General features: G+C 41.4%; 1 protein-coding gene across 1 annotated transcript; it reads left to right on the top strand.

Moving 5' to 3' along the window:
• The first annotated feature begins 2,535 nt into the window (after positions 1-2,535).
• On the top strand, positions 2,536-14,114 carry LOC109909290 (prolyl 4-hydroxylase subunit alpha-3-like). The gene is made up of 12 exons (XM_020508375.2): positions 2,536-2,731; positions 2,879-3,108; positions 4,045-4,194; positions 4,348-4,399; positions 4,836-4,999; positions 5,290-5,466; positions 8,321-8,385; positions 8,838-8,997; positions 9,715-9,777; positions 10,081-10,149; positions 10,978-11,074; positions 12,635-14,114. The coding sequence occupies exons 1-12, from the start codon at positions 2,635-2,637 to the stop codon at positions 12,703-12,705; spliced, it is 1,395 nt and encodes a 464-aa protein (XP_020363964.1). The 5' UTR covers positions 2,536-2,634; the 3' UTR covers positions 12,706-14,114.
• The last annotated feature ends 1,186 nt before the right edge of the window (positions 14,115-15,300 follow it).

The following is a 15,300-nucleotide window of genomic DNA, read 5'->3' as shown; positions in this document are numbered from 1 at the left end:
GAAGTAAAAGTGAAGTTAATGTAGATTCTATTTGATTAGATAGATTGAAATTGTACGTTAAACATCATAGCATAGTTGAAAGATATGTGTTGCGTAGAAACACGAAGTGGGTGGCCAGCAGAGATAGGCGGGATGGGCTGAGGGAAGCTGAGGGTTGGGATGTGGAATTGGAGACAAGTGGGAGTGGAGTTGCTGTGTGAGAGAGAGAATGATGGTCAAAAGATATAGGTGAAAAAAGTCTAAATTAAACATAATAAAAATATATTTGAATGACACCAAGTGGCAGTGTTTTTACAACTAATGCCAGTTTTCCTGATGCTGTGCAGGTGTTTGTACACATGCATATGCACACACTCTCATTCAAATAAACACATACAAGAACACACACATACGTGTAATAGCATAGTGCCAGACATGCACACAGACATATACAGTTGGCATTGCTGTTATGATTTCAGTTGTCCTTGATGTCCTTTGTTTTAAATGGATTATTCAGTATTTGCTGTTTTCTTCTGTCTTTACCTTTTTTCTCTTTAGTTCATTCTCTTGGTTGTTGGTGCCGCGGGGGGATCTTGGGGGTGGGGAATGGAATTAATTGTATTTGTTTTCTTCCGGGGGGGACTGTAGGATGGGTCTCGAATGGTTGAGGGACAGCTTTTGGGGAACTGCAGGGGGATCTTGGAGGATTCGGGTGTCACAAGATTGTGATCATGAAAAAGGAAACCATGACATATTTTCTATCACTATCATGCACACGCACCCTCACACACAAGGATGGCTCTGTTGCGTAAAGACTGATACATGTTTGATCGTGTCTTGATGCTGTATTGTTTGTCCTTCTAATACTGTTCTAATACTTTAATGTTACCCCTTCCTTGTGTTTTTTTGTAATAAACCATTTTTCTAAAATTAAAAAGTAAATTTACCCAGTGAACTGCTCCTTGAGTAAAAGTCTAAAAGTACATGGTTTTAAATATACTTAACTATCAAAAGTAAATGGAATTACTCAAATGTACTTAAGTATCAAAAGTAAAAGTATAAATAATTTCAAATTCCTTAAATTAAGCAAACCAGAAGGCACAACTAAAAAAAAATATTTTATTGAGAGATGGCCAGGGGCACACTCCAACACTCAGACATGATTTACAAACAAAGCATTTGTTTTTAGTAAATCAGACGGATTAGAGGCAGTAGGGGTGACCAGGGATGTTCTCTTGATAAGTGCATGAATTGGACCATTTTCCTGTCAAAATGTAACGAGTACTTTTGGGTGTCAGGGAAAATGTAGTAAAAAGTACATTATTTTCTTTAGGAATGTAGTGAAGTAAAAGTTGGCAAAAATCTAAATAGTAAAGTACAGATACACAAAATACTACTTAAATAGTACTTTATAGTACTTTTACATAAGTACTTTACACCACTGCGCACTGGATGAATGTGTGCCCATATGAAGGCGTTCAGTTTCTTTGGCGAAATAAAAACACTATCTAATGCAGTAAGGGTTAGATTATTTGATAGTCAGAGTTGTTATAAAATAATTTAATTTGACTAATATATGTTGAGTAGAATGCAGGGACTGGGCACATTTACGCATGACAATTCCAAAGGGAAACTGTTGCAATACATTTTGAGCAAATCCAAATCCTAAAATACCTCATGTAATACGATTGTTCATTAATCATGCAAATTCATATATGAGATTGTTATTGTTGAACCATTCTTCTTGATGACAGATGATGTGAAGTGGTGAAAGCTGATCTCTCAGGTGTGAGCAGCACGCATTGTTGAGAAAGAACATTGCGGAGATTCACACAGAACGGCAGGACCGAGCTAAGCTTTCCCGTAGGGCAGGTTTCAGTGGTTTCAAACAAGAAACTGCGCTGCATTTAATAGATTTAAAGCAAGACCCATTGATAGAGATTAGAGTTGACAAAAAATCTATCGCAAGCATAGGCAACTTTTTAAACGTCATCGAGGGCATCATACGCGCGCAAAATGCAATATTATTTCAAATCCATTTACTCAGTCTGTGTTATAATCAATATGATTTTGATTCCATTATCTTTTGGTGAGATGTATACGTCATTATTGAACGTCAAACAAGCCATCATTGTTGAAAGACAACTTATTGATCATTTAGAAACTTATATTGTTCACGAATCTGAGAGACTTGAAGACATCAAAAGGTGAGTAACAGACAGGGAACGTTGTCATGATGCACGTGTGCTTGATAGTTCATCACTCGTTTATGTTGTAGGCTTAATTTTTAAGGTTTAGAGGGTGTTGTTTTAGAAAGAAAGAGAACAAATAAAGCTAAATAATTGTGTCTAAGAATTAGTAAGCTATATGTTTGGGCTGTGTGTCCTTTATTGTATTTTGTTCCATATAATTTCATGATAGGCTACTATTATCATCATACTTAGGCCTTTGTATTCCTTGCAGCAGAACATATGCCATTGATGAAAACCTCATGCATACATCATTGCATGGTTGTCTCCCCTCTGTCCATCTAACATGGTATCACCTTAGGGTGATATTCTCTCTAAAGCTTTAGCACTTATAGACTCTTTCTGCAGGTTTTATGCAAAGGTGTCAGAATTGCACAGTGAGGTGTACAATGGACCATCAGCTGCTATGGCAAACCCCTTGGTGGCGTTTACTCTTATCAAGCGCTTGCAGTCCGAGTGGATTAATCTGATCTACAGTGATGAAGCACAAGAGAACACCCAAGGTTGTTTCCCTTAATGACTCTCTTTAAAAACAAATCTGGTCCTTACAACTGACATAACCTGGGACATAAGTTTGACAAAGGTCCATCCCCGCTTTTTGTGTTCTGTCGTCACCCCACCCCCACTCACTCCCCCGTGTTGTGTTTCAGTCTTCAGGTCCGGTTACGAGGAGGTAGAGGAGGAGGGAAGCTTGCCAAAACTGGAGGACCTTCAGGGGGCGGCCAAAGGGTTGATGAGACTGCAGGATGTGTATGCCCTTCAAGTGGGGGGACTTGTGAGAGGTCACTTCCAGAGGATCACTAACGGCAACCCCATTGACATCTACAGTCCCACAATATCTGTCCCTCTTTCTGGGGATGACTGCTTCCTGGTTGGGAAGGTAAGCCACCAATAACTCACCCATTTAATCATTGGCTGCACCTGATTCTCCACCCTTCTCCTCTTGCACACTGTCTCGTATGGATCTAACAATGATGAAAGCTCCCTCCAGCCAATGGTTACACAAATCCCACACGTAAGCTGAACAGGCATAAGCACTCTTTCATTCCCATGTCCATCATACCTGAACGTCAATAGTACGCCACTGACTAAGGGAATGTACAATATGTATTACTTACAGTATGTGGCTTTATGAGAAGTGTGTATGATAAGGGTAATGTGCAATGTATGTGTTGTGTGTAATGTACAGTGTCTTTTGGGTCCTGGACAAAAGTAGTGCACAATAAAGGGAATAGGGAGACATTTGGAAGGCGGACGAAGTCTTCCTCATGATGAGTCACTCAATGGATCCTACTGTTTATGTACAGTGGCAGTGCACACGGTGCACTGTGTGGGAGAGACAGTATGGAAAATACATCATATCTGTTTAGGGAAGTCTAAGAATGTGGAGTAAGGGCCTTTGCCTTCACTTGTGCTAACACCAGGATTATCTGACTGTGACCATGTGTAAACAGATGCTCCGTTTGGCATGTTGCATGCAGTAATAGTTCTTCAACTGCACTTTTGTGGTGGCTAAAACCTAGTTGTTAAAACCAGCAGGGTTATCTAAGGGTTTCTCACGTTTCCAGGGCCCGTACAAAGCCTCAGTCATCATTAACAATCATAGTACTACATTTACTTTACGTCGCTCTCTCTTCTCTTCAGCTCTAGATGTGAGAGAATGATATTTACAATGCTAAAAAGGTGTTCACTCTTTCCTTCCAACATATATTTTGAGTATGTTGTATGACTGTTCAGGAAAATAATGTGTCTCAATTTGTCATTATAAAATCTTTCTGTTGTTTTCTAATGCTAACATCCTGTTGTTGTATGGTAGGTTGCCTATGAGCTGGAGGATTACTACCACTCAGTGCAGTGGCTGGAGGAGTCAGTGCGTCTGTTCCGAGGGGCGGGGGGGGGATGGAGTCCAGAGAATGAGGGAACTCTGGAAGATGCTCTGGATCACCTGGCCTTCTCTCACTTCAAGGTGTGTCTATTTTGCACATAGAAATACAAGTCATTCTGATTTTGAATGTGATTCTTTAAAAAATAGACCAACTGGTGGAAAATAGTATTTGTAGAGAGATGTGATTCTTTCAGCATTTTGTTGACCAAATGTAACTTTTTTGTTTTGCTTCAGACAGGAAACATCTCCTATGCACTGAGTCTCTCTCAGGAGTTGTTGAACCATGGTAAGCCTGTCTAGTTAAAACATCTCACTTTAGTGTGGCCTGGGGTGGTCCAGCGGTCTAAACGGCTGCCTCTGGATCTCACATAGTATGTTACGTTGCGAGCATGGGGTTTAATCCGGCCCACTTCCTTTTTCTTTATCCTGTCCAATGAAAATAACATTCTGACTACATATATCATGGTCACCATCTGCTTTGTATATCAGCCTATTTCCCCATACGGTAGCTGAACCCTGAAGTACTGTATACTTACTGTGAATGATGCAGACATGGACCTGGACCTTACAATTCAGGCCTCCTTTTAATAAAACGACATACATTGACCAGGAAAACATCTGTACTGCTCGCTTGTTTCTATTTTACCAACTGGACGCTGTGATTTGTTTCTCCAAACTCATGGTATCATATTGATGGTATTAACATGATTCCCTTCCTGAAGATCCCATGAACAGGAGAGTTTTGAAGAATGTAGGGAAGTATGAGCGACTACTTGTTGACAATCCACCATTACTGAGCGCTGACACTGGGTTGAAGAGGCCTAACACCACCTATCTACGGACAAGGAACACCTACGAGAGACTGTGTCGGACACAGGGCACTCCGGTATACTCATCTATGATATTGTAATCTCCTCCACCCAGCCGGCTATATGCAGAAGTAATTGAGTGATACATTTGCTTTTAGAAATGCTCCAAACAGAACTGAAATCATGCTGTCCTTTTAAATGTACGACACCATATGAGACACCATATGTGGAAAACTGAGACTACATTCTGGAGCTCACAGAGAAAGAAAATCGTTTTTAAAGTTCTGAGGATGAAAAGAAAATACTGCTGCTTTCTTTCCATGTTTCGGATCCAGTAATGACTTCAGATGCCCTTCTCTCCTCACAGCCAATGCGTTATGAAAACCCCCGGCTGTTTTGTGACTATTTCAACAATGACAGTCCTGAGCTACTACTGCAGCCAATCAGACGTGAGGTGCTGAGCCTGCAGCCATATGTGGTCCTCTACCACAGCTTCATCACTGGCTCAGAGGCAGAGCGCATCAAGGACCTCGCCCAGACAGGGGTGAGTGTCTATCTACTGCCATGGTGTCACCCCTTTTACTCAGAAAAGGCCTATCAGGGCAGTATGTATCAAGCATCTCAGATAAGAAGTGCTGATCTAGGATTCAGTCCTCCCTGTCCAGTCTTATTCATTATGATCTTAAAGGCTAAATGGATCCTAAATCAGCCATCCAACTCCGATGCATATGGCCCCAGATTCCATTGTCATGACATTGATTCTGATTACCACATTCACTTTCCAAGTCCATTCAAAATGATGAGTGTCTTGTAAATAACATAACATAAATAAAAACAAACCGACCAAAACAAAACTGGACCGGCACAGACCTAAAAACAAAAGTACTATAATTTGATAGTTAATTTGACAGTTATGTGAGACCCTTCTGTGTCATGATTCGTTTTTGCGTTACATGTCAACGGCCTATTTTATGACTCCAGTAAAGATTGAGCAGGAGAGTGACTCTACACACAGAACACTGTTTGTTTTAGCTCTGCTGGGATAACGGTTATTTTAGGAAATTTCCAATCTTCTTTTTTCCCCCTGTGGTCTGGCTGCTTAGACTGCCACTGAGGTGCTAGTTTTTCACCCGAGTAATAGTTACAGCTTAGATTACAATGGCAGGTATGATAGGATTGATAGGTATGATAGGATTGATAGGTATGATAGGATTGATAGGTATGATAGGATTGATAGGTATGATAGGATTGATAGGTATGATAGGATTGATAGGTATGATAGGATTGATAGGTATGATAGGATTGATAGGTATGATAGGATTGATAGGTATGATAGGATTGATAGGTATGATAGGATTGATAGGTATGATAGGTATGATAGGATTGATAGGTATGATAGGATTGATAGGTATGATAGGATTGATAGGTATGATAGGATTGATAGGTATGATAGGATTGATAGGTATGATAGTATTGTCATTTCTATTCTTGCATGTTTGTGATCTCAAATACTTAATCTATCAAGGGCTTTAGAAAGGCTCAGTCTCTGTTCTGTGACCTGGTTGCAATATTTACAATATTAACAAATATTAACAAATAAGTGATAATGCCTGAGAAGCCGATGTTTATTGGATATATTGGCACGGGTGTTAAGCCCGAGAACAAGCCGAGGGCCGGCAAACCGTGCCAATATATCCAACAAACACCGGCTTTGAATGTATAATCACTTTTATACAACGGGTTACCAGCATATTCAAATAATGATTGACATATTTTCATTAAAAAACATAATTTTGATGAATTTATTCGTACTATTTCATCTTTCCGCAAGATATAGTCCTGACACAAATCTAGGGTTGCTAGAGACGCGACCCTTTCGTGAGTTCTTTTTGTTCTGTATCTATGGACGCGACCCAGTTGTTCGTTCTAACTGTTCAATTGCCATACAGAATAACAACAGTAGCTGCATTTGTTTAAGCTGTTTTCTAGTGACATTTATGTGGATACATCCATAACAATGAGCTAATGAGCCATGATTTCGCCTGGCATAGACAATGTGCTCTCTCGTTAGGACACTGTTGTTCAGAGGAGCTAGCCAACAACACAGCTAATACAATAACTTCAAACTGAAGCTGGAAACACTGTAAACTAGTTGCACTTCGTTTCGTTTGACCTTTTTCAATTGCTTCTTCTTTGTATACATCTATAAAAACGATGCTAGCTGATTCATGATTTCGACTGGCTGAGAAAGCTGCCTGCTTCTCTCTCTCGTCTTGACTCCCGACCCCTACACGTTCATTACATTACTGTGGGACAGTTGGAGATCGAATTTGAATATTGAAACAATGACAGTGAGGTTTATACAAATCTCCGCTGTTGAAAACTAAATATTAGTCTAAAAGAAATGTGAGATAATGTCTAGATTATTTTTGTAGTGGAAATCAAGTTTATAACTTCCCTGCCTGGGCGGATGAGACAGTGGATTGCGCAGTCAGATGGAACAGAGTAAATGGGCATTTAAACATCATAGATTTAGCCCGCTAAAATATGTCCAAGCTGGTTTGGAAGAAGAATGTCTGCGTTGTACTGATGGGCTCATTTTAATGACTGGAATGGAATTAATGGAACGGTATCAAACACAAACATATGGAAACCAAGTTTGACTTCGCTCCATTTATTCAATTTCAGCCATTACAATGAAAGCGTCCTCCTACAACTCCTCCAACCAGCGTCCATTGACTGACTTAGTTTTTCTGGCGAGATGCTGTAACCCAAATGATCTCCTAGATTTTGGGATGTTTTGGCATTGTTCAACAGGTTTTCCACCCTTCTTCAAATTAAAATCCATCAACTCATTATGTCAACATTTCATGGCGCTCTGGTGGGTTGATTAAAACCAGGCCTGGCATGTGTCTCAAATGGCACCCTATTCCCTATATAGTGCACTACAAAAGTAGCACACTATATAGGGAATAGGGTGCCATTTGGGACTCGCACTGGAGTATTAGTCATTTGTAGCCTGGAGCACATGCAGTACTCCTTGCCCTGAGCACATAGACACATACATCATTGCCTGAGCATTGGTATTCAGGTGTTCATGCTTGGCTCCAAGGGTTTACTATTAGCTGTCTAGTTCAAAGTATTTAGAGAGGGTGTAGATAGAAATGGTAGTCAAATATTTCCGTCAGACACAGCTTCATTGGAAAATTACTGCGGTTGTTGAGTTTTGACGTTCATTTTTGTATGTTATTTACTGTGCTCTTTCAGATGTTCTCTTCTCTATCCTCACATCATTCATGTTTCTCTTGTCAGACAGAGCCCTGCAATTTGATCCTAAAAAGTTACTGCTGTATAAAATGATTGAGTATTGAAAGTCTTCTCTCTTTTTGTGCCATAAGTTAAGGAGATCTGTGGTGGCATCTGGAGAGGAACAGGCTACTGCAGAGTATCGCATCAGCAAGAGGTACTATCAGAAACATGTCACTATTCAATGTATAGTTTACAGCTCCTTTTCATAACACTGGAAGCAGTAATAAAAGCACCAGCAGAACAATGCACCCTCACAGCAACCAGTGAATATACCGTATGACACTATAACATGCTTGGGCTAATTTTATGGTGCACATGTGATTTTCAGGCTTATTAGTTATAACATGTAATGTATGATAGTTAACTGTGGGATAAACTTTAACTGTTGAATGGAACGTAGCTGAACACCTCTGGAACCTACAGTATCACATTATTGTTTTACATCAGGTAGAGCGACGAGTCAATCTGCATTGATCGGTTGAGGACTGCACATCAAGTAGGAATGACGCCACCTGTCAGAAGACAGAGTGTACATAACATCAGGTCGAGCTCAAACCAAGACAGTGACAGGATCTGTATTATGAGAGTGTGTGTTTTGTTTTTCAGTGCATGGCTAAAGGACACAGCCCACCCTATCATTGGCAGGCTGGACCAGAGAATCACCTTGCTCACAAGTCTCAATGTGCAGCCTCCATATGCAGAGTACCTCCAAGTGGTGAACTATGGGATTGGAGGACACTATGAACCTCATTTTGACCATGCAACTGTGAGTGTTTACTAAACACTTATTACTAAATCAATAAACACTTAATGCAATAGTGAACCCTCATTTTGTGTGTTAGTGTTGAGTGATGGTCTGTGCATGCCACGTCTATTTCTATGGGCACAAGCCCTGTTCATTGCACAAACTGCTCACACCCCTCTTGCTGGCGGAGAGAACATTTTGCAGGTTTAAAGCTTATTTCCTGTAATTATACACATCTTGTCATGGCTGTAGAGAAAATGTTGCCGTTTTAAAGGACATTTTCTGGCAATTCTGTAGATTTTGCCATGTCTAATGTGTATTCGTTTGATATTTGAGTGACTCGAACATTAATCCAAAATCTATGGACTAAAAAATCTAGCTACAAAACGTTAGCTGACATGGGCTAGTTGATCTGGACATTTCTGACAGGATATAAATAGCTCTCTATGGTCTGCAATAACTGACATGACAAGAGGAAAACTACCCAATTTCGAAATTGCACCTTTTGCATTCTAGTATTACAACTTATTTTGGGGAGGGGGACCCGCGCTCCCCGCCCCCCCTCTCCCCCGCCCCCCACTGTTTGGGAACCACTGCCCTAGTATACTACTTTTGACCAGGGCTCATAGTTCTCTGGTTGAAAGTAGTGCTCTGTATAGGGGAATAGGTTGCCGTTTGAGATGTTGCCATGGTAAGGACATGATATATTTATGTGTACTATTTCCTACATGTAACCAGTCAGCATCAAGCCCCCTTTTTAGGCTCAACACTGGGAATCGAGTGGCAACCTTCATGATATACGTAAGTGTTTTATCTTGTTATCCTGTTATGTGCATGCTTGTCTCATTTGTGGATATACAGTAAAGGCATCTTTGGAGATACTGTACGCTATATCGCTTCAATCAGAATTAGAATTCAGTATTTTCTTATTGAAAATGCAATGAGATGTCAAACTTCAAGTTAAGGTGGTATGAAAAAGAATGCCTGCTTGTGAGATTTGGACAAACTCCACACTCCTTATTCCGGCATGGATGGCTTTTTTTTGACGTGTGCACAGTGGCTAGACTAGACACAACTCAGTGAGAATGTTGTCATCCTCCACAGCTCAGCTCTGTGGATGCAGGTGGGTCCACAGCCTTCATCCACGCTAACTTTAGCGTTCCTGTTGTGGAGGTAAATGCACTGCTCACATCAGCTACTGGCTAAACGTGTGCTATGTCCCAAATGGCACCCTATTCCCTACAGAGTGCACTACTTGTTACCAGTGTTTGTCAAAAGTAGTGCACTCTATAGGTAATAGGATTCTATTTTGGACATGGGCTTTACCTTCTTGTTTATCCATCAAAATTGCTTCAAGCCAGAACACATACCCTCCTAAACATTCACTCTGTGCAGGTGTTAAAATGCCATCAAGAATAATAAGAGATTCTTTCCTCAGAAAGGTCACATCATTTCTTAATATGTTTTGAGTAGGACTGTTCTTATGACAGAAGGCCTGATGAGTAAGGAGGAGCCATAGGCAGTGTCCCAAATGGCACCCAATTCTCTTTATAGTGTACTACTTTTGACCAGGGCCCTGTACATAATATTGGGGATCTGATGCCATTTGGGATGCATCCACAGTGTAGTGTTTGGTTTAATAAATGAGCTGCTGTTGAAAAGACACAGGACCTCACCAGGTTTTAACCTATCAACCTGGATTTTATTGAGGTTTCACTTCCTTTCCTCAAGTGTTAGAAAAAATCTCTCTCACTGGGCACCCTTTCCCTCATATCAATATCAAATATGTTGTACTTGGAGCACAGCTATGCACGTGGGATTTTAACATACATATATACAACATTTGATTTTCATTGAGGTACAATGGCTTAGGATTGTCAAGTAGAGGAGGAGACCATACACATTCCAGGCACGATAGTGGCCCATAAAATCCAGGCACGATTTGAAATGTTTTGTTCCAATGTTTTTAGTGACACATTTCCAATGTCTCTTGTGTTCCAGAATGCTGCCCTATTCTGGTGGAACCTCCATAGGAACGGCCAAGGAGATGGGGACACTCTGCATGCTGGCTGCCCTGTGCTTGTTGGGGACAAATGGGGTAAGAGGCTTTAATGAGACAACCGGGAACGCCACATAGTTCCTATAGAAAAACACACAGGTACAGTGAGCAGTGTCAGATGTGGAATGCTAAGGACCCTACGTCTATTCCAGTAGCCCCTGCCTGTCATACTGAAGTCACAGCTGGAGCCTGGGGCCACATCTGCACTGCATTATACAGATAGAGTTGGGGACAATATAGAGAAGAGGTCAGGCACTGAGCACTGCTCTGGGATGCTAAACATGTGGGCCTCCATTCCACATCATTTAACTCCATCTTGGATCCCACAGTCAGTGACTAGGCTAAAGGAAACACAGAGGGGTATCAGTAATTAATGTGAGTGGCTGCTTCTGAGAGACACTTAAAGGAGAAAGTATATACTTTTTATTTTTTATTTTACTGTGTGTTCATGTATTTGAACTAAGATTATAACAAGGAAATAAGGCCCCATTTCCCATTATTGACTGCCTTGTCTGGTTCACGAACTACTTCTCAGATAGAGTTCAGTGTGTCAAATCGGAGGGCCTGTTGTCCGGACCTCTATGGGGGTGCCACAGGGTTCAATTCTCGGGCCGACTCTTTTCTCTGAATATATCAATGATGTCGCTCTTCCTGCAGGTGATTCTTTGATCCACCTCTACGTAGACGACACCATTCTGTATACATCTGGCCCTTCTTTGGACACTGTGTTAACAAACCTCCAAACGAGCTTCAACGACATATAACACTCTTTCCGTGGCCTCCAACTGCTCTTAAATGCTAGTAAAACTAAATGTATGCTCTTCAACCGTTCGCTGCCCGCACCTGCCCGCTACGGCTTGCATCACCACTCTGGACGGTTCTGACTTAGAATATGTGGACTATAACTATAAATACCTAGGTGTCTGTCTAGACAGTAAACTCTACTTCCAGACTCACATTAAGCATCTCCAATTCAAAGTTAAATCTAAAATCGGCTTCCTATTTTGCAACAAAGCCTCCTTCACTCATGCTGCCAGACATACCCTCATAAAAAGGACTATCTTACCAATCCTTGACTTCGACGATATAATTTACAAAATAGCCTCCAACACTCTACTCAAAGCCCCATATACAGTGCCTTGCGAAAGTATTCGGCCCCCTTGAACTTTGCGACCTTTTTCCACATTTCAGGCTTCAAACATAAAGATATAAAACTGTATTTTTTTGTGAAGAATCAACAACAAGTGGGACACAATCATGAAGTGGAACGACATTTATTGGATATTTCAAACTTTTTTAACAAATCAAAAACTGAAAAATTGGGCGTGCAATGTGGCAAAAGGTCGCAAAGTTCAAGGGGGCTGAATACTTTCGCAAGGCACTGTATATATATATATATATATATATAGTTAAAAAATTGATGGCTCCATACAAGGGATCTATATAAAAATGTGTGTCTACACTTTTTGGTGATTTTAATGTCAGTGAATATTTAACAACTCTTTTGTACACACCTGTATATGATATTTTATGTTTGTTTGACTACTCTGTGACATAAACTACTAACACATACTATCTGTTGTCCATGCCCTGTTCCAGTGGCTAACAAATGGATCCATGAGTACGGCCAGGAGTTCCAGAGACGCTGCAGCCCCAATCCTGAGGAGTGAGAAGAGAGAAAGCAGCTGCTGGGACCGCTTGGAGTACAAGAACCAGCCTCCACAATGGAGCCGTGCGCACCACGCAGGCAGAGAGGGAGGGAACGAGAGAGGGAGCAAGAGAGGGCATGCGAGAGCGCTTGAGGCTGGGGGAGAGGGAGAGGAAGGCAGCCAAAGAGCAGCCTGCATCTGTGATTGGAGCTTCAGGCCCAAGGGAACGAGGAGCACAGACACTGTTGGAGGGGGCTGGAATGGCAGGGGGCTGACTTGGTTTTGGGAAGGAGGAGGTGGTGGGGGTGGAGGAGGGCATTTGGCAATCAGCCCCAAAAGCAGAGTGGCCTCTTGCTCCCACACCCCAGTCAGTCCCTGCTGGAGCAGAGCTCTCTCTGAGAGAGGCCTCTACACTCACACACTGGGCTGGTATTAGTTAACGCTGCTAGGCTGTTTGGCTCCGGTGTCAGTTTGTTTGAAAACCTTTTTTTTTAAAGTATAATGCAGCCTTTTGAAAACTGATGTACTCAATCTGACGTTTCACACGGACTGATCTCATTAGCACAGCGCTAATCTTTACCATCACAATTTATTTTGAATTATATTTCTCTAACCATCTCACACCTTAAGAATGTAATTAAGAGCGGCGCTGTGATTCAGAGGAAAAAGGTTATTGTGACTTTTTCCCATTCATGCTGTCAGTTCAGGAGATGAGGTAGTCATCTCTCCCACTGAGGGGCTTGCTGACATTTGGTGTGCTCTCTATTGCTCATCTCCTTGTAGCTAATGGGGTGCATATGAGTCAAACCTGTTTAGTCTTCTAGCTCCCATTCAGAGGCATAATTAATTAGTCATGGTCTGTAAACCAGATAATTGGATGAATGCATCTGCTTTAGCACAGAGTCTCTGACCTCACTACAAATCCTAGGTATCTAGCTGCATACCAGCAGGCCAAAATATGTGTTTGTATGTAGGTCAAAACACCTCTGAAAAGAGTGCATACAGGCTTTCACACCTAGTCTATGAGGGAGTGAGGAGTGAAATGTACTGTAGGCTCCCAGGGGCTTCACTGTCAGTATGATTCTTTGGGCTGGCTGCTGCCTTTTGAGTGACAGGGAGTGTTGAAGGGAGAGGGGTTCAACAAGGATAATATCTCTGCCTGCTGGGATGTAAGGAAGTATTCCCTCCAGTGCACAACCCCGTACCACCCCTACCCTTTAGACACACACCACACACAGATACAAACACAGAGGTCGTATACTACAGGAATGCTACATGCTCCCAGCTGCATTCCTTAACAGTAGACCTTGATTGTTCCCCCTGGAGTGGATTGACAGGAGGCCCATGTTTGATAAAATGCATGGAGGATGGAGGTCATACCTTTGGAGTTTCTCCAACCAAGAACATTTCTATTCTATGGAATTCTCAAACTTTATATGATTTCAAAATAAATAGCTTCAACAAAAATATGTATGTCTGCCTCATTACTAAGCAGTTAAAACAAAACATACACAAAATAATATTTACTCTGCGTACATTCCGCAGACTATTTATAGTTGACCTGTCTAATATGTGAGCACAAGACACGTACAGTTGAAGTCGGAAGTTTACATACACCTTAGCCAAAAACATTTAAACTCCATTTTTTTTTTACATTTCCTGACATTTAAAAATTCCCTGTTTTAGGTCAGTTAGGATCACCACTTTACTTTAAGAATGTGAAATGTCAGAATAATAGCAGAGAGAATGGTTTATTTCAGCTTTTATTTCTTTCATCACTTCCCAGTGGGTCAGAGGTTTACATACACTCAATTAATATTTGATAGCATTGCCTTTAAATTGTTTAACTTGGGTCAAACGTTTCAGGTCGCCTTCCACAAGCTTCCCACAATAAGTTGGGTGAATTTTGGCCCATTCCTCCTGACAGAGCTGGTGTAACTGAGTCAGGTTTGTAGGCCTCCTTGTTAGCACACACTTTTTCAGTTCTGCCCACAAATGTTCTATAGGATTGAGGTTAGTGCTTTGTGATGGCCACTCCAATACCTTGACTTTGCTGTCTTTAAGACATTTTGCCACAACTTTGGTAGTATGCTTGGGGTCATTGTCCACTTCGAAGACCCATTTGCTACCAAACGTTAACTTCCTGATTGATGTCTTTAGATGTTTCTTCAATATATCCACATCATTTTCCTACCTCATGATGCCATCTCTATTGTGAAGTGCACTAGTCCCTCCTGCAGCAAAGCACCCCCACAACATGATGCTGCCACCCCCGTGCTTCACGGTTGGGATGGTGTTCTTCAGCTTGAAAGCCCCCCCCTCCAAACATAACGATGGTCATTGTGGCCAAACAGTTCTATTTTTGTTTCATCAGACCAGAGGACATTTCTCCAAAAAGTACGATCTTTGGAAATTGCTCCCAAGGATGAACCAGACTTGTGGAGGTGTACAATTTTTTGGGGCTTTGGTTTTGGCTGATTTCTTTGGATTTTCCCATGATGTCACGCAAAGAGGCACTGAGTTTGAAGGTAGGCCTTGAAATACATCCACAGGTACACCTCCAATTGACTCAACTGATGTCAATTAGCCTATCAGAAGGTTCTAAAAGCCATGACA

The sequence above is a fragment of the Oncorhynchus kisutch genome, linkage group LG18 (genome assembly GCF_002021735.2).
Source record: "Oncorhynchus kisutch isolate 150728-3 linkage group LG18, Okis_V2, whole genome shotgun sequence".
Lineage (NCBI taxonomy): Eukaryota > Metazoa > Chordata > Actinopteri > Salmoniformes > Salmonidae > Oncorhynchus > Oncorhynchus kisutch.
This window is presented reverse-complemented; position numbering and strand designations above follow the sequence as displayed.

Excerpts from the sequence above, each read along its gene's own strand:
- LOC109909290 (XM_020508375.2), top strand. The coding sequence starts at position 2,635 with ATGGCAAACCCCTTGGTGGCGTTTACTCTTATCAAGCGCTTGCAGTCC. Across the intron at positions 4,400-4,835 it reads TCAGGAGTTGTTGAACCATG|ATCCCATGAACAGGAGAGTT; the intron begins GTAAGCCTGTCT and ends CCCTTCCTGAAG. Across the intron at positions 9,778-10,080 it reads TGGCAACCTTCATGATATAC|CTCAGCTCTGTGGATGCAGG; the intron begins GTAAGTGTTTTA and ends CATCCTCCACAG.